An 18994-nucleotide genomic window follows, 5' to 3' on the forward strand; every position below is an offset into this window, starting at 1 on the left:
GTGCAAGGAAAGGTTTGAAGTAATAGGGTAACAGCTATTGGTCAAGTATTAAGTTAGGCCACAGTCCAGACTGGGGGATGGTGGGAGGGGAGTAATGTGCATAATGGCTAATATAACCAGTAGACAGTGTAAGCAGTATAACAGTGGGCCAATCGACAGTCAGTACACAAACATTGTTATAGGAGGTACTTGGTAGTGGAAGTGGAGGAGAGGGTGGAAAGGCAGACAGACTATGCAGAGAAGTATCTCTCTCCTCTTCCCTTTAGTGAAGCATTAAAGAGTTGAATGGCCCTGGGGACAAATGACTACCTCAGTCTGTCAGTTGTGTATGGCAGTGAGCGTAGTATCCAGCTGGTCAAGCTCTTCTGCTTTGTGATATTGCTGTGGAGTGGATGACCGTCATCGTCCAAAATGTTGATCAGTTTGTTCAGGGTCCTTTTGTCTGATATTGAAGTGATGCACTCCAGTTCAGCTCCCACAAGAGCCAGCTTTCCTCACCAGCCTGTCCAGTCGCCCAGCATCCCTCTTCTTAGTGCTTACTCCCCAGCATACCACAGCCGTGGCAACAACAGACTGAAAAACTGTAAAACATCCAGAAGAGCTTGCTGCAGACATTGAAGGACCGCAGGCTCCTCAGGAAGTACAGCCTGCTCAGCCCTTTCTTGTAGAGTGCTTCAGTGTTGGCTGACCAGTCCAAGTGTATCCCCTGGGGGGTATTCCAAGTACGTGGTTTAGTGACAAACCTGGGTAAATTTACTCAGAGTAAGGGGTAAACCTCCTACAACAAGAGCCCTATGGCATTGTTTTGCTAAGAGAATGAAGCCATACAGCTCTTCTATTAGGTTTACCCCTTACTCTGAGCTAACTTACCCAGGTTTGTCACTAAACCACGTACTTGGAATACCCCCCAGATAAGTGTTTACTAATAAGTAATACTTGTGAGTGTTTATTAATATGAATGAAAGGTCCCATAGAAAGCTAAATCATCCCTTGAATCCTACATTCCCTAATCACTGGGACAATGAAAATATATTATAACAGTAAAATAAATATAATTCTAAGTAAATGTCCTCCTGATTTTCAGGCAATTGAGTCGAGCGTAGTTTTTCTTAACATCATTTCTTATAGACTATATAAGAATTGGGGTTCTCCTCCATTTTGACTTGTAATAAATCACCTTTTAGCTTAACACCATTAGAACATCTGTAATAACCTAAAACTACTGTATTAATTCATGAAGGAACCATATCAACTAGCTAGATGTATTGAAGGACTTTATTGATTCTTCCAACAATGAAAACACAAAACAGGTACACATTTACAGAGAATCGGTGACAGCCTTCAACCCATTTTTCACTGCACAACAGGGATCCAAGTCTGAAGAGAGGGGTGTCTTCCACTCTGCCAAAGAGAAAAAAAGTCCCATCATGCACACAATGCTCTCATCATGCAGCCAGAGAAAAAAAAAATGGAGACTACATACTGGGCAACTGGGTGGACAGAAAGGAGTGAAAAGGTTGGGTGGGCAGATTTAGGCATGTATGCACCCCGGCAAATGCCAAATCACCGACAGCCAGGTCTGGTTTCAATTGAAGAAGATTTCTGTTCATGTTGTCCCTCGACAATCAACAACAGCCTTTTTAAGAATGTTGAGATGAGTTCCAGGGACAAGGGCCAGTCCCAATTTTTGTCCAGGGCTGATAGGAATCAGAGGCCTCGCATCAGGGTGGAGTGCAAAAGAAATCCTAGATGCCAGACGCCATGTCCCCAGCCTTTCCACTTCACATTTCACACTGAGCTGGTGTTCCAACCGACAGCTGTCAGTTCCACAGTATCAGAAAATAAAACGTAAAAACGCTACAAGGCCAATCATATTGAACTCAAGGTGCTGTGATATTTGGCATTGTGTAGAGTACTGCTTCACTACAGCCGTAGGTCTTTCTCCATAGTGACTTCAGCATTTATTTATATCTTTTTTTCAAAGGGCAGCAGGTGAACTACTTCACTGGAACAGCAGCACAATGACATTACTTCCAGCTACAATATTGTTGCTTTTTCATCACCAATGGACACACAGCATTCCATCTGCCAAACCTGATAGGTTTTTAAAAAGTGCAAATGTTCCATACAGAAAAGAACTCACTGAAGACAAAAAGTAGATAGAAATCCATGACTTTAACAGGATGCTCTGTTAGAGTGGCATAAGCCACACCTCTCTCCGTCTTGTCTAGTGAAGTAAGTTATTTTATTCCCCCTGTTAACACACTATGCTCCCAGGAGGTGTGAATCTGAATGACGGACACAAGCAATAAAGTGCTACTGATCAGGCTCAGTGTCGACACCTTCCAGACATAAATTAAACCTCTTATTTAGCAAAACATTAAAACTTTACTTGGGGGAGGAAAAGGCACGGCATCAGTTTAAAGTATGTCAGTCGTGTTGTTTCAGGGGGGTCTAAATGATTATTAAAAATGGCACAAGGGGGTTGGGGATGTGATGGGTTCAATTTGCAACATGGCAGGGAGCACGTTTATTTGAATTCAATAATTTAAGAGAAAAAAAAATCTCAGAAGCACCATATTCACAGTGATGTAACGTTTGGTTTACATGACAACTGTACAGGGCTGTTTGTAAGGGAGAAAACTGAACAGAAAGATGGGATAATGAACAGTGTTTGATACTGTTAAAAGCAACACAGCCATTTATATGTGTGTGTGTATGTAGGGTTGAATTCTGAACGAAAGAAAAAAAAAAAAAACTGATGCAAAATATAGTCAGGGTTGGTGTCTGTAACAGCAGACTATAAAAGAGAGCAACTGGTAGGCTAGTTCTTCCATCACTGAGCTCCATCCACTTAAACATGCACCAGAATCATCAAGCAGAATTAAGGCCTTCCATTTGGGTGTTAGAAAAAACAGCTCTCCTGTGGTTATGTTATTCCCCCACACACAACGTGAACCAGCTGGTTGAACGGAAATCATGAAACCCTTTCAAACGTTCTTTCAAACAGCATTAGTCTTAAAAGAAAACAATAATAATCTCACTCTAGCCCAACTTGGCCAGATGAGCAACGACACCCAAACAAAACGTGCGAGTTCCGATGGTGCATGCAGCTTCAGCTGGCACGAGCATCCTTATATCCACAAAAACAAAAGATGAAAAGAAAGAAAAAAAAAAACAAGTTAAAAATGAGTAATAAAAGTGTGAACTAAAGTATTGCCGTCCAGGCCTGTATCAGGAGTAGGGCACGCTGGTCAGAAGCAAAGGGGTAAAAAAAAAATCCATGGGCAAGAAGAAAATTCTGAGCACTTGAAAAATTCCTCTTCAGCTAGTTTGAGTTAAAAAAAAACAAAAAAAAAAAAAAAAAAAAAAGAGGTTGGCAGAAAAAGGGAAGAATGGGCGATAAAAAAAAAAGGCATCCCATAGTTCATTTGGTTTTAAGGCGGCTACGTTTGCAGTACGCCTCCTCACCAGAGGGTTCGGGGCTGGGGGAGAATCGGGGAGAGAGTGAAGTCTCTTAAAAAAAACAAACAAACAAACAAACAAACAACCTAATTCCTGTGCTCACTGTCAAGTTCATCGTCCTCCCTCTGTACCAATTCTCTCTCGTCGGTCTCAGTCTTGTCCCCTGGCCGCTCCGACGGCCCTCGAGTCTGGCTGCGCTGTGCGTCATTTCAGCCGCTCGATCAGTTCTTGCGTGAGGCCCAGGTTGAGCAGCTGCATGGTGGACAGGTGTGGCAGGTGGGGGAAGGCCTTGAGCAGCCGCTCCCAGCACAGCTCCAGCAGGCTGGGCACCACCAGCCAGATCTTGAAGAGCGAGCCGGTTCGCCTGTTCTCGTAGATGTTGACCACACCACCGTGGATGTACATACAACCCGCCTGAAGGGAGAAGGGGGTGAGCCTATTGGATAGCAGTGTCTATTACAACCAATCAACTAACAAATCAATCTCAAATCACCAGTCTTGATGAATCCATTCTGTTAATGCAGCTACACCAAGACTAAGAACCACTATAAGACTAACTTTATTTGTGCACAATTCGAATTTCAATTCTGCTTCCTGTTTGCTACCTCAATTGAAATGCAAGTGAAATTCAAGAATTGAATTGGAATTTAAGAGCCAGTTTCAATTCAATTCTAGAATTTTGCACAAGCCTGTCTACGGGGTCCAGTAAGCTAGACTGAGATGCAAAGAATGGTACCTCCTTTCAACCGTGTTTCCCTGTGGCTTGTATACGTAACCTTTGCAAATTTTAAGCCTAGTGTTCCTATGCATGCAGTTCTGGTCACTTAACCCTTAAAGGTGTAGGTTTTTGAACGTTCTAAGTTCCGCAACAATTGAAGGTTCTAAAATTCTATGTTGAATTCAATGAACCCAGATATTCTTTAGAACGTTCATTTCTCAACATTCCCGTCACACCAGTGTGACGGTACTCCTTTAACCCTTAAAGGTGTAGGTTTTTGAACATTCTAAGTTCCGCAACAATTGAAGGTTCTAAAATTCTATGTTGAATTCAATGAACCCAGATATTCTTTAGAATGTTAATTTCCCAACATTCCCGTCACACCGGTGTGACGGTACTCCTTTAAGGGTTAAGGGTTAAAAGCTGTGAGGTGAAACGCAGGGAGCTGACCGGCGTGACTGCAGCACAGTGGAAATACACTGGCTCTGGCATCATGGCGGGGAGCTTGGTCCACTGGAATGTCCGCAGGCTGATCTTCCACAGGTCGTCCTGGATTGTCTCGCCATTGTAACCCCCACATATGAACACATCTGTGTGTGTGAAGACAATTTAAAAGAGAGAGATGATGTTGGGAATTAATACTGTTCACCAAAACCACATGACGGGTATGAAGTTTCCTGCATTTGTGATTAATATTAATATTTAAAAGACTCCAGACTCACCACTCTTAATCTGTACACAGCTGTGACACCTCCTTGGAGCAGGGTACCCTGTTATATAACACATCATGAGCAGGTGTATTTTTCAGTGGGTGATTAATACAGTTTACTAGGAAAGTTGTTCATGTTTTTCCAAGTCCAGTAACACTCTGACGTACCTATTCTTTCGTGAGGTTTCGTAACTATTTCTTCCCAGGAGTTGGTCTCCAAGTTGTATGCATGTATCTAGGAGAGATTGCAATGAAAGAAAAGATAATAAGTACACAAGAAGAGAAATAGATACAATTTACGGATACAATTTGAAACGCCCTAGAAATATAGTTTAGCTTAGCATTTGTATACACCCAGGTTTACTTGAATGCAAATTCACAGGTGCAGAGAGAAAACAGAACTTGCTCACCACAACAGGTAGATGTTTTGTTTCATATTAGTGTAGCAAGACTGATGCAATTGGGTATGCTTGGGACACATATTTTGGCATTGGTTGAGGAGTCATTATTTTAAAGCAACACCAAGAACTTTTCCTCTGTCGCACGCACGCTATTTGTTTATCCAGCAACGGCTTTGCAAATAACAATGTCCATAGACAAGGTAAAATATGTTGCATGATTTTATGAAAGTACGATGTATTGCGACATCATGCGACATCAAGTCAAATTTGTAGTTTCTTATGTCTCATTCCATTGAACTACAAACTTACATAGTGCGGTTATAGCTGATAGAGGGCCGCGAAGCGAATGCAGAAGTGCCGTTCACCCTGTTACGAGTTGATGAACCACTGAAACAATTTTGTAAACATTATTTTAAGGTACAAAAAAAACTCTTTGGTGTTGCTTTAAGATAAATAAATGACCAATCATAGTTGGGCAGAATTTGTGGTTTAAAGTCAGAATGTCTCAATAGCCACGTTTACATGAAGTTTTTTTGTCATTCCGATTGAAAAATGTGTGCTGTCTGTTTATACAAGGTACGTTCTATTAAGATCAGGTGCTCTTAAGTGCTTTAGAATCTTTGATCCGAATGGCCATGTTGCCTAGCCTGGCGAGCCAGACCCACATTAAAATGTAGGGTCTGGGCACTCACCGTTCGCAGTGCTCAGTCTGAGGGGCGGGATAATCAGTTGTCTTTCAAATTCCCTCTGCCGCATAATAGGGCCTTAATAGGATATTTGTTTTCAAGTAGCAGGGAATTCAAGCCAAACCGTTGCAACTCTGCCATCAATCATTATGTTAAGCCCACCAAACGACTCTATACACGATTTCAATGCCTGATTAAGTTTCGATTTCTGGAGCTCACAAGCCAACGGAGAGTTGCTAGACTAGCCCTGGCAGCGCGTCTAGATTTCTAGGCTAGTTGTTGCCTACTTTTCCTTGAGAAGATACAACAGTCAATCCGAATGACCGTTTACATGGCTGTTCATTTGGAATAGGAGCGGACTACACCACCTCTTTCATTATTATTCCGATTGAGCCATTATTCCGCTTCTAATCGGAAAAGAAGTGCCCATGTAAACGTGGCTAGTGTTGTAGGTTGTACTAAAGTAAAGAGTACGAAACATAACTGGGTTAGCCCTACTTTGTCTAAAGGGTAAGAAGTCCAGGAGGTTCCACCTCCAAGGATGTATATCCTTTGTCCGTCATGTGCTATTTCATGCCTGTATCTGAGAGATGAAGAGAACAAATGTCACAGAGAGACAGAATAATGCACGGTAAGTAAGTGTGCTTTGAAGAAAATAAGCCAAATTCATCCCATTATCGCTGCGTGGGGAAGAGTGAGTATCTGACCGCGCGCCCAGCATACCTCTCCTCAGGGAGATCGTCAGGGGGGTTGTTGGGCTTGAGGTGGATCCACTCGCGGGTCGTCAGGTCCAGCCGGTGGAGGTCTGTGCTGTAGATGTAGCCCGTTGTTCCCCCAAACACGTACAGGAAGCCGTTTATGATGACCATCGCCTACAAGAGCAGAACACATTCATAGCTCAAGACCTGGGGTTGTCAATCCTAGTCCTGGGGTCCTCCGTCACTGACAGTCTCCCAGCTAACCCTGCTCAGAGCACACTTGATTTGACAACAGTGTAATGAAAATGCTCTTGGTAAGATACAGTGTGTTTAGATAATCCAGACTACCACTGGTGCAGTCAAGAATCTGTCATGCATCCAGAGCAGAGAAACATGGAGGACATCACAGCAGGACTGACGACCTCTAGCATAAACGATACATTCACAAATGGCTACACTGTATCAAATGTGTAAATAAAGCACTCTTTGGATGAGCGTGTTTTTACCTGTCCATAGATTCGGTTTGGTTTCTTCCCCCTACAGTTTAGCAGCGACCATCGTTTGTACTTCACGTTGCAGACGTGAACATCGTTTCCATTGTTTTCACCAAATGGAATGCCTGTGCCGCCGAACACCAGCAGGTTGTTTCCGTGCAAAACGGCTGAAAATACAAGAGCCAGGCTGGTGGTTAGCCTAATGGCATTCTTACTGCGAAAGCCTGCACCAAAATCTGCTATTTGTCTTGCAGTGCCAAGAAAACAACAGCCAAGGGTGCAGATTTGTGGGATTTGTAGAGAGCCAGGACAAAATCACTCAGTTCACCGTTTTTTTGTCCCAGAAAAGTCAAGGACGAGGTCAGAGAGTTGTGTAACGTCTCAATTTAAAAAATACATTTTCTGGTAACACAGATACTGGACACTGAACATGAAACTAAACCCAGAATCCCAATTTTCGCCTTAATTTGCAGCATGGCTTCATCAACATCATTCTTCTCCTGCTCATCTCCTCCCCTCTTTCTCCCTCCTCTTCTCCTCCCCTCTCTCCCTCCTCTTCCCTTCTCCTCCTCCTTCTCTTCCCCTCATCTCCCTCGCTCACCAGACATGGAGGCCAGCTCAGTGGGCATGTAGCCCTCGGTGTGGATCTGCTGCCAGGTGCCCGTGGCGAAGTGGTACCTCCACAGCTCGCGGAAAAGCGGGTAGTCATCGTTCTCCGAACCGCCCGACTCGTCGTAGTCCGGGTTGTAGCCACCGAAGACGTACAGGTTGCTCTGGTCTGCCACGCAGCGGTGGCCACTTCGGGCGGGAGGGGCACGGTGGCCTGTGGAGATAGCGGCACCTGACCGTGTTAACGCCACAACGCACCTGACAGCTGTACACACACACACACACACACAGTCTCCTGGAGAGCAGCGGTCCACCAGCAAGCCATTATGTGCTGCAAAGCGGACCTGGTTCTTGCTGCAACACTAGAAAGAAAGTTTAGCTTTTTGTTTATTTGGAAACCTCAAACTGGAGTATCCAGAGAACCTAGAAAATAAATGGTGCTTTCATAACAGTCCCAGTCTGAACAGAACGATTTTAAAAGGAGTGGACCAAGGCTCACCCATGTTCACCCTGTGCATAATGTCTGTCAGCTGATAAGACACTATTAACCATAAAAACAAATGGATTGTGGCTACTGTACAAATAAACATACACACCACATTTTTGTAGAGGTGAGGAGATGCAGAATTGTTATGAAAACCATTCAATTAAGAGACAACAGAAACGGAAAGACCATTCCATCTTCATTCAAAAAACAAAACACACACCACCAGGTATCTTGCGGCTTTTGCTTGCGACACTCCCTTGGAGATAAGCGTGTTATCATTGACGAGATGGAACATGCCCTAAGAGCCAGACTAAATTACACAAGCTCCATCCCTTTGACATGATCAGGCACATTCTATCAGCACTGTAGTCATATGTGACTAGTCCCCAAAACATGTCCAGACACTTCAGATGAAATGCCTTGCTACACCTGGGCATTTAAATCAATGTGCATGTTAAAATAAGTCAAATAAGAAACACCATTCAATGTTTCATTTGGAGTGATATTTTATCCTCCACCCTCACAAAATGGAGCCTTGTCCAAGAATCCCAGTGTGCTACAAGGTGCTGTTCCATCACTGTGGTGGACTGACAAGCAAGGAAAACAAATAGAAGGGTGAGAGAATTGACATAAACACACCACACACACACACTGCACATACACGGCACATACACGCGCGCACACACACACACGCATAGTGCATGAAGACGATGCACTCACTCAACACATACACTCATACAGAGTGGCTATTGGCAGCAAGTGGCACGCGCTCATAGCGAGTCTGCAAGCCCCCACAGATTGGCTGAGAGGTGAAGGAGAGAAAGGGAAAAGTGGGGTAGGCCTTGCACTAAGGGGAACCAAAGTGAACAGGACACGTCAGAGAAAGGGGGTAAGAATGACGGGGACATGAAGGGGGTGCTTCTAAACTCAGCTCCCACAACTTAAAGCTGGGGAAGGGGTGAGGGGTACAGAAGGGTACAGAGGTCCCGCCTTTATATGGACTGGCTGGTTGGAGTTTTTTTTTTAATTATTTGATTTGGTTTTGGCCCCAAGCTGGCATGTTACCCACCTTCTCTCAAAAACCTGTTAGGGATCCGCAGGCTGGGGCAAGGTTGGGTGAGGATGCGTCGAGCCTGAAGCCAGCGGACTCTCTTCTTAGAGCCTGTTACCACAGTCACCGCAGTGGGGTCAGTCAGACGGACAAACGCAGGACAATGGGGAACACAGTAAACACACAGAGGCAGACCACAATACACTCACACACACACACACACACACACACACACACACACTTTCTCAAGCATCACACTATCTCAGAGAGCCCTTTGTCATTACTGACTCAAGGCAGGTTCATGGTCTATGCATTCCAGTGTCTAGCCAACTGAGGTTTACTAGCGTGTTGTTGAACCTATTTTGCACACGTGCATGACTACAGAACAGGCATAACTAGTGAGGAGGAAACATGGGGGATAAGTTTCATTCATTCAAACAAACAAAAAAAAAAAGGGACAGTCAGTCTGATGCTCATAAAAACTACAGCAAATCCCATGAAGACAAAGTGGATTTGTGTAGGATTACAAATGAAACTAAACAAAAACAGTCGTTTGTCAGTGTCTGGAACCAGCGGCATCTGTTGGGATTCTTCAGGCAAGTGTTTACATAAGGATACATCAAACTCAAGGGTCTATCTAACTCTAACTATCCAGTTCACTGGGTTTTGGCTGTCAACTCATCTTGTGTTGAGCAAACATGGCCCATTTGCCCATCAGAGCCCATGTGCAAACAACTGATAGCAGCAGACAGGAGCAGGTAAAAGACAGAGATAGGCTAGGGCTGCAATGTCCAGCCAACCATGTTCAGTGAGTTTCTGCAGATAAGGCCCAGGGTCAAACTCCTGCAAGAATCCCACACTGTACAACCTCCAACACAACTCCAACACGAGCCGAGTCTCAGGCCAGTAAATAGGCCTAACTGCATCCATCACTACACATAGCATGAATACAATGGAAGCGTTTGGAAGGCTGTGTTAAGCCTCTTAGTAACAAACCAGACATTTTGCACCTCCATCTGACTGTCAACCAGCCTGCACATTTCTGTAATGCAAAGGCTATGTGTAACCAAAGTGTAAAGTATATGATATATGTAAGGAACATGATTTACATTATGATTTTCCACACTGGGCTTTCAGATTAGATCCCTCCCTTATACATAACTAGAGCTCCAGTTATTCTACATTGACATTTGTCTACATTTGCCCAATGGGGAGCCTGGGTAAGACCACTTCCATTTATTCCACTTATTTTTGTAAGAAAAAGAGTGAATCCTTACAACGAGTAAGTTACACAGCTCCAAAGAACTAAGAAGCAGGAAAGACCCAAACTTGCTCACCAATTTCACCCTATGCCAGGTCTATCCATAATGTATTACACTCAACAGGTTAATATTTACATTTCGAAGACACCTCACCAAGATGAGGAACGGGGTGATTTCATTGTTATGTAGGCCTGCGTCTTGTACAATCATTTAAACTCTTCATTGAGAGAGGTAGAACTTAATATAACAGACTGCAGAACTAAACCAACACCACAATGGCAAAGATGGATAGGCCTAATAAAGACTGGCGAACAAACAAACAAGGCCATGTCTGTTTGTCATTAGCCCAGTTGTTCGGTTGGCTAGGCGAATGCGGCGAATTCTGGGGTGGCATCACAACCTTTCAAATATCCATCAGAGGAAACACTTCAACGTAACACACAGACACAAACATCCTCACACAGAAAAAAAACTATGTGCTAAGACTGAAGCATATTATCTACCCTGGTATTATATGCAAATATAACTGGCTGATTAATGTTTCATCCTTGCATATCTAGAATACATGTAGAACAGCTGTCTGTTTTCTGGAGGTAGACTAACGTTAGCTAGGTAGACTAGAGTGCATCTATGGTGTTACCGCCAGCATTTAAAGGCTTTAAACAGCTTTTACAAAAAAGAAGCAACGTTGCAAATCGATCTGTTCGTGGATATCCGTGTAAAAGACGTTATGAATTTTGCAGCACACGTTGTCACTACGACCGACAATGTCAGCTAATGGTATAACCAGAGCCATTTTTGTTGCTAATGTAGCTAGAAGCTAACCTAAGTTACATATCCAGTATGCTAGCCGCTAGCTAGCTGATGTAAACATGACGCTATCTAAAGAAACACTGCCTGTGCTACTATTATTAAGTGGTCTAGAAACACCACAGCAATCATTGATCGATGACACATACAGGACAAACTACTTGATTGTCACTTATCTACGAGGAATATCTATCAGCTAATGTTAAACAAACTAAAAAGCTAGCTAGCTAGCTACTAGTCACCCAGCTAGGAAGGAAGCCTGTTCGTGTTGTTTTTGACTGACCTGCCACTCTGAGAGAAGGCCTCCCTGACAGTTTCACGAATTTATTCAGCTGGTCCGGACTGTGAGCACCTTCCTCGGCCGACATTTTTTGACAGAGTCAATACAATCATTAAACGACACAAGCGTATTAAAAAATTCCGGTTCGGGTTGCTAGGAAAACAGTCCAGGCAGCCACACTTCCCATTCTTCCAAGAGGAAAACCATTCACAAATTTGCGCAAAGGTTGGCCAATCAGAAAGTCCGATGCGTTCTGCAGAGGCGATTGCTGCCGTACATGCATGCACCTGCGCAAATTGAGAGATCCTTAACTTGTGTTATTATGCAGAAAATACTGTATCCTAACGCAGATCATCTGTTTTAAATCAGTGTTGGTATCCTTCTCCATTGTTTCTGCTCAGTCGTATTTAGAATTCAAGCATTCAAACAATAACACGTTTTAGTTGAATTGAAACTTTGCACAGGGCACGAGTTTAATTATTTACGACCAGCAACAGAACTTTTATTAAACATCAGGTTATGTTTTGAAGGACTCGTACGTATGTAGTGATATGTTAATTGTAAAATACCAATCTGTTGAGCGGTTATGACATTCGCAAATTGAGCGTTTAATACTTTGCTTAACTTCGCTTATCTTTCGTAAATTCAACTTCGGTGATACAAGTAGATATGATCCTTAGAGGAAGAAAAAAAGTGACCAAGTGTCTCTGATTACTTGGAAGGCGGAACCCAACAAGAAATAGCTGATAGTGGACGATTTTGCAGGGAAGGGTTTATGTTTCGGACCGAACATGGCTACGTTCGGCGGCCGTGCTGTTCGCGCTGATACTTCTGATAGACAAACGAAGTCTAATTTTATATCTCCACAAAAAATTAGAGAACTTCTCAACGAGGGCGTGGTTTCCGAGCACAGCGGATCAAACAGGTGAGTTGATAATAATTTGTCAGACGTTCTGCATAATCATTTGCGGTTTCAAGCTAGTTTAATTAGCTGTGCAAGCTAGCTCGCTATGGCTAACCTAGCTGTAGAGGTAACTTGCAGAGCCATGCAGTGCAGCTAGCAGAACAAGTCTTAAATATTTCCTTAATATTGTCAATACATGAAGCTAGCCTTTGGTACTAAGGTTCAATTCTTTGCAAATATATAACGAAGTGACATTGTTACAATTTAAAATGTTCTGTCGGCATACTAGACAAGACATACTTAAGACTTGTTGTATAATGTGTAATGGCAGATGATGAATCAACGCAATGACTGACAACTAACGTTACATTTATGGGGGTTTCGAGCGTTTTAATGGACAATTCATGCAAGTTTACCAAATGTGCATACATATGCATTCATCAGTATTGTGCATCATCCTTTGTTGAACATTTGGGAAGCTCTAGGCTACTTTTTGCACTCACATGTTGTAACTGTTACATAACCTTGCTTAGACTGTACTGTGCTACCTCGTCAGTTACAGATATGTTTGACTCATGTTGCTGATGTTGACTGATGTTTTGTTTTATGTTTTCTAGTGTGCAGGGGGATTCAAATTTAGCTTCATCAAATGGCGTTGGTAAATCACCATGTGAAGCAACCAATAAAGATGCGTTTTTCTCAAGAGTTGGATCATACACAATATCCTTTTTGCCCAAAATTAGATTTCGTTTGAATCTTGCTTTTTGAATTGCACTGCATAACAACAATTTGGTTTTATATCATGGGGCGTAGGCTATAGGCTGCACTATAAATACATACCCTGTGTATTTTTGTCAGAGCCACATAACAACTGACTTGCAGTCATGCCTCTTTCCCCCTCCCCTTGCCCCCTCCCCTTGCCCTCTCACCCCTTCCTCTACAACCATCAAAAGGAACTTCCAACAGAGTGCACAGAATTTGGTAACAATATGTCTTGATTCAAAAAATTAACCTCCAAGAACTGTATGTGTTTATTTGTCACATACAGTTATAAACAACATACAACGTGTACTGAAATATGAAACTTATCTCCACTGAGTGTGCAAAAACTGTCAAATATTAAAAATCAAATATTAAAATGGATGAAAAGAGAAGAATTTAACTACTGGGTGAAAATAATCCTTAACAAGAGTACTGTCTGAAATGGGCTGGCAAACCCCGTACCCTCTCCCCTCTCCGATGCGCCAAGTATGGCTGGATTAATGTGGACTGTGACATGCTCAAGTGCTCTACCTGCCAGGCCTTCCTCTGTGCCTCCATCCAGTTAGCTTTGGACTACCAAAAATGTAAGCATCCACATACAATAAATGGACATTGTTTACAAGTGCTTAATTCTTCTTTCCTTGGTTCATTTAGTATCTTCTCTTTTGGCAGATGAAGAACGCATATCTGAGATTACCAGACAGTTGCAGACTCGACATGAGAAGTATTGTTCTTGGCCTGACTGTCCATGCCCAAGTAAGGACAATTATTAATGTCTTTTAGGCTTTATTGTCTAGCAAAATTAAATCCTTGTGGAATACGGACATTCTTAAACCAACATGGTGTTACGTTTACAGACAGGTTTTGGATGATTCCGGTGAGCGAGCCAGTGGAGTTGCTTAATACCTTCCTGGAGCGTTTTCAGAGTGCTCTGGTCTTGGAGCAGCAGCTCCCTGCTATGAAGCCACAGCAGCTACAGGCCATGGTGAGGACCTATTTGACCTCAAACCCACCGTTTCATATTTTGATTTTGTCATATGAGTCAAGGTGCAATTGTGTCTCAGTGATGTATGTTTGAAACTGGGAGTAAATACTTTTTCTTTAAATTGCCGTTTTGGTAGATTTTGATAGAATAAGGTGTATGTGTACACTTTATCTGGTTTAAAGGAGGATTAGTGCTTACAGGTGACTTTCTGCCGCAGAAATTAGCAAGCCGTTGTACATATTGTACATACATATCGCAATATTCAACTGTTGGCTTGGCCTTAGGGTAATCGTAACATCTAGAAATTCTGTGGTATAAGCTTGGTGTTTCTGGAGAAATATATCTTTTTTTGTGGTGCTTGAAACCGATGCAATTGAAGAACGTTGCTACTGGGCTATGTTGCCTTGTTGGTCCAGTAGTTCCTGCACCGCATTGGAAAAACAAGACTTACAGGCTGTTCCTGTAAGTGTTTGACCCACAAAGTACAACTCCTCAAACTCCTGCATCCCCCCCGAATGTTGTCTTTTATCTCTAGTCTCTGACGGAAGACGCCATCAGTGTGCTGCTGCAGCTGATCGAGGACGAGCAGAAAAAGAAGCGGGGCGGGTCCCCGGCCATCAACTCACCTCTGCTGATGACCTCCGAGCCGTTGTCAGTACAGGTGGCAGCCTGCATCGTGGCCCTCTGTGGATGGGCAGCGAGGTATGTGGGAACACTCAGTTTCCCCAAGGTTCTTGGAAGTGCTTTGGCTGTTGTAAATGTGGAGTGATATTGTGCTTTCTTTGTGTGCTTACTGTACTAAATGAACCCACACTGCTTGGAACATTGTTTGGCTGACAGTGCTGAGTGTGTTTTTCTTGAACATGTCTCTCTCTCCTACTCCTGTGTCCATCTGTAGTCCAGCACAGCTGGCCCTGAACCTCCCCATCCTCACCTGCTCCTACTGCATGCGCAAGGTCGGCCTGTGGAACTTCCACCAGATGGAGAACGCAGCCGGGAGTGAGGGGGACGCTTCTAGCGTGGCCGCGTCCCCACCCACGACCCCCAGGCCTGGGCAGGAGGCCACCGGGGACGGCTTCGCTCACACCCCTTCCCCCTCCCCTACTCTCTCCCGAATGAAACTCCGCAGTCAAGACTCCTCACGCTCTGAATCGGTGAGTCGGACCTCTTCTTAGAAGTAACACCTCAAGTAATTGCTGGCTTGCTGGAACTTGCTGGGGTTGGTTTTCAGGGAAAGAGATCAAAGCCTGGTGCTGGGCTGAACTTGGTGAGTGGACATTTTCACCTGTGAAGCTGTCTCACACCAGGACCAGGCTTGATTGATGTCCTGAGGAACCAACCCTGAAGACTGAAATGACAAAAAAAAGTCCAGGACTGAGAAACATAAATAAGTTATCAGGACCTGAGCTTTGAGGATTTCCCCATAGGTGGAGGGCATCGTGGCCCCTCTGGCCGTGCGCACCCGCAGCAGGGACTCCCCGAGCCCCAGCGAGGAGCTGCCCGGTCCCCTGGGCCGGGCCAAGAGGCCCATGACCCGCAGCCGAGGAGGCCAGTGTGAGGTGCCCTCAAGCCCCCAGCAGAAGAACAAGCGCCCACGCCTCTCCTCTGCCAGCAGCCCGGTAAACTCCCCTCATATAAACTCTCCTCATATACGAATGTTATCAAAACAGACTTGTCAAGCGTCATTGTTGTATTTAAGTACAGCACAGTTCAATATGTAGTATGCAGTTTTCATCCTGAGGCTATATTCAAGTCAGAAGAAGCTTGCTTCTATCCAAAATTACATTGACTGCTTCAAGTCAATTTAATTCAGTCAAAACACTATTTATCCTCAAGGGACAATTTACAGTTACACACACAGTGCTTGTAAGGATTTTATATCCGATTCATTTGGAGGACTTTCTTTTAATGGTGCCTAGACCTAAATGTGATTTTGTTGACCACAGTGTATGGCTACAACTGTTCCACACAGGTAGCGGATGAAACCAGTGAGCTGGGGCCTCCTTGTTAACTCTAGGGATTTGTAGTTAGAATGCAGCTTATCAAAAATGACAAATTACAATATAATTCATGTGGGGCACAATAAAGATGCTGTGAAGATCCAGATGAAGTGGTAAACATCCGGTAACTGAGCTCACATAATGCGGCATTATCAGTAATGGGCATATCATCTTGCAGTTTATAGACAACATTACATCCTTGATGAAGTAAATGTATTAACACATTATTGATTTTCAGATTGACATTGTCTCTCTGGTTGGCTTATAAAACACAATTGTGAGCTAGAACCCATCCCCATGAAGGGATCCATTTTAAACCGGTAATGTACTTTATAAATGATGTATGCATGGCGATTTGATTCCTGTAAGGTGGTCAAACAATTATGTTTGTCTTCCAGGAGGGCCCCATGAACAGGAACGCGTTTGATCCCATCGCTCAACACAGGGACTGGTGCCCATGGGTGAGCACCAGCGAGGAGGAGGAGCTGCCCCCCAAGAAGGACTCCCTGCCCGAGGGGTCCGAGGCGGAGAGGCCTCAGCCCGGCTGGAAGGCGGCTCTCACCCTGTTTCTCTCCATGAAGCACAACCTGACCCCGGTGGGAGCCAGCCCCTCACAGGTTAGCCAGTCACAGAAACACACCACTTAACTAAAAGGAAAGCCAGATGTACTTCATTATGAAGTAGTGTTAAAAACATTATGCTTATGTTCCGCCTGAACACTTTGTTATAAAACACGCTGAGCTTACAGTGTGGTGGAGACCGATGGCTGATATGCAGCTTGTATTGCATTTATCAGCCATTCTTGATCTTATACAAAACATCACTATATATTCGGCTGGTGCTAAACAAGAGTAGCAACATCAGTAGCTATGTAGCTACCATTAGCACGTAAATCCCAAAATAAATGTGTTCTGTCACTCAGTAACCAGTACTCATGGACTTGATGGTTTTCCTTCTTACTCCTTAGGGTGCCCAAGACAAGTCAAAACGGGTGTTTACAATATTCCGCCAGTGGCAGGCCTATTCCACATAAGAGCTCTGGGCAGATGTGGATGGATCATAGATTTGGATTGATTTTATACGGTGTGCTGTTCCCTGAAGACTGACATTGTTTCTACATGCGTGTGGCCCCCTGATGTACTAAGTCTTGTTTACAGTGATGGAAGGCAGAGAGATGCCATGCATTAGAGGAGCGTTGGAAATTTGGGTGGGGAATTTTCCACGATTGAATATTCATGGATGTCTTCTCGAGGTTCCTCTGATTGTTGTCATTGTTGGAGGGCTAGGAATCCTGACATGAGCAACACAACTGTGGGGGATATCTGCTGCCATCCAGTGTGTGTGTGTGTGTGTGTGTGTGTGTGTGTGTGTATGAGAGAGTGTGCAAGTGTGATGACGATACACTCAAAACCACAGCATATCTATCATATTGACAGTACATATGAGCCTGAGCCCTCAGACTTCACCTTGGTTTCCTCTCTCTTGTACTGTGTCTACACAGAAACACACACGTGCACACACACATAAGGGATCGTGACTTCATTAACTATAACTACAATAATAAGATGGTGAAAAGTCAATAGGCTACACTGGAAGTAATGAACAAACAAAGGTCCTGTTTCTGGAGGTGCCGAAAGTATTTCAAGCCTAAGAGGGGACGCTAACAATGACTTGTGTTCAACCCTAAGCTGTGAGGAAGCTTTTTTTAAAAAAAAATATGTACTTTTTTTTTTTTTTCTTGACGTGTGAATTAACTGGAGTAGGCTTGGATTTGGCTCTTCACTCATGGATTAGACTTTTAAGTGGTTGGGTTAGGCAAAACTGTCTTTTTGGAAACGTATGTAAATGTCTGCCCTCTTTGTGTCTAGAACGCTAATGATCGGGGTGTTTTTTTCTTAAGTAGACCTGTGTGGGGAAGACTATAACGTGCCATAGAAACTCAGAATGTTGTATGAGGGAGAATACTTGCTTATTTTGTTCTTTCTGTCAGTGCTCTTTTTCTAGCTGATTCTGACCCGCTATCTTGCATGCACTTTTAGTCTTAATGATCTTTCAAGGGCATTTAATAAATGCGACCGTCTGCCTTTTTTCTAAATCTGTATTTTTCCGGTGTGTGTGTCCATGTGTTCATTTGGTATGTGGTCTTGCAAAATATACTAATGATTTTGTGCATCAATTGTTTATGTGTGGCTATTTCACTAATGGCTATTTAAGTCAGTGCGCTCTTTTCAACAGAGCCCAGCTTTAGTGAAAAAGGGTTCTGTTCTTTCATGAAAGGATTTGCTTTTTTGAAAGTCAAGTCCTCAGGGTGTCTTCTCAGGACCCAGCTTAAACTAGCACAATGCATGCAATTTCAGCCATCACTTATAAAATATCAATCTATGCCATCTTTGGATAGCCGGAGTGGGCAACCTGTACTTTTAGATCATGTTTTTGTTTCCCTCCTGTTTCACTTCTTCTGATTAGGTGCAAATGGGACTGACAATCTGACCACAACAGCCGTGAATGGATTTTGTGTGTGTGTGTGTGTGTGTGGAGTGCAGTGTTTCACACTCCTAAGAGCTCACCAACACCTCATTCTCAGTCTCTCCTGCCAGCCTGCAAAAATCTGGAGAATGTCAGTGATGAATGAGTGTTCTGTGCTCTCATGCATGTCCTCCTCTGCAGATCTTC

At 43.6% G+C, this 18994-nt stretch overlaps 2 protein-coding genes across 4 annotated transcripts; one reads left to right on the top strand and one right to left on the bottom strand.

Annotated features, from left to right (window-relative positions):
- Positions 1-1261: 1261 nt before the first annotated feature.
- Positions 1262-12051, bottom strand: klhdc10 (kelch domain containing 10). Of its 3 annotated transcripts, XR_007196285.1 has the most exons (11): positions 11674-12051; positions 9337-9429; positions 7773-7994; positions 7184-7338; positions 6703-6851; positions 6478-6562; positions 5061-5127; positions 4906-4953; positions 4634-4773; positions 3569-3879; positions 1262-1401 (listed from the first exon to the last, which is right to left on the bottom strand). XR_007196285.1 is itself a non-coding variant. In XM_048267661.1 (10 exons), the coding sequence occupies exons 1-10, from the start codon at positions 11756-11758 to the stop codon at positions 3670-3672; spliced, it is 1254 nt and encodes a 417-aa protein (XP_048123618.1). In that variant the 5' UTR covers positions 11759-12051; the 3' UTR covers positions 1262-3669. The 3 variants fall into 3 exon arrangements, 2 of the variants coding, with proteins under 2 accessions (XP_048123618.1, XP_048123619.1); XM_048267661.1 differs by having other exon boundaries at positions 1262-3879; XM_048267662.1 differs by lacking the exon at positions 9337-9429 and having other exon boundaries at positions 1262-3879.
- A 151-nt stretch (positions 12052-12202) lies between these two features.
- On the top strand, positions 12203-18497 carry zc3hc1 (zinc finger, C3HC-type containing 1). Its single transcript, XM_048267659.1, has 10 exons — positions 12203-12595; positions 13192-13294; positions 13770-13920; positions 14009-14092; positions 14194-14321; positions 14857-15023; positions 15220-15475; positions 15749-15940; positions 16720-16938; positions 17289-18497. Exons 1-10 carry the CDS (start codon positions 12462-12464, stop codon positions 17352-17354), a joined length of 1500 nt encoding a protein of 499 aa, XP_048123616.1. The 5' UTR covers positions 12203-12461; the 3' UTR covers positions 17355-18497.
- The last annotated feature ends 497 nt before the right edge of the window (positions 18498-18994 follow it).

This window comes from Alosa alosa, chromosome 17 (genome assembly GCF_017589495.1).
Source record: "Alosa alosa isolate M-15738 ecotype Scorff River chromosome 17, AALO_Geno_1.1, whole genome shotgun sequence".
In the NCBI taxonomy this organism is placed as follows: domain Eukaryota; kingdom Metazoa; phylum Chordata; class Actinopteri; order Clupeiformes; family Clupeidae; genus Alosa; species Alosa alosa.

Excerpts from the sequence above, each read along its gene's own strand:
- klhdc10 (XM_048267661.1), bottom strand. The coding sequence starts at position 11,758 with ATGTCGGCCGAGGAAGGTGCTCACAGTCCGGACCAGCTGAATAAATTC. Across the intron at positions 5,128-6,477 it reads CTTCTTACCCTTTAGACAAA|ATACATGCATACAACTTGGA; the intron begins GTAGGGCTAACC and ends AATCTCTCCTAG. Across the intron at positions 4,774-4,905 it reads CTGTGTACAGATTAAGAGTG|ATGTGTTCATATGTGGGGGT; the intron begins GTGAGTCTGGAG and ends TCACACACACAG.
- zc3hc1 (XM_048267659.1), top strand. The coding sequence starts at position 12,462 with ATGGCTACGTTCGGCGGCCGTGCTGTTCGCGCTGATACTTCTGATAGA. Across the intron at positions 13,295-13,769 it reads CAAGAGTTGGATCATACACA|TGTCTGAAATGGGCTGGCAA; the intron begins ATATCCTTTTTG and ends TAACAAGAGTAC. Across the intron at positions 15,024-15,219 it reads CTCTGTGGATGGGCAGCGAG|TCCAGCACAGCTGGCCCTGA; the intron begins GTATGTGGGAAC and ends GTCCATCTGTAG.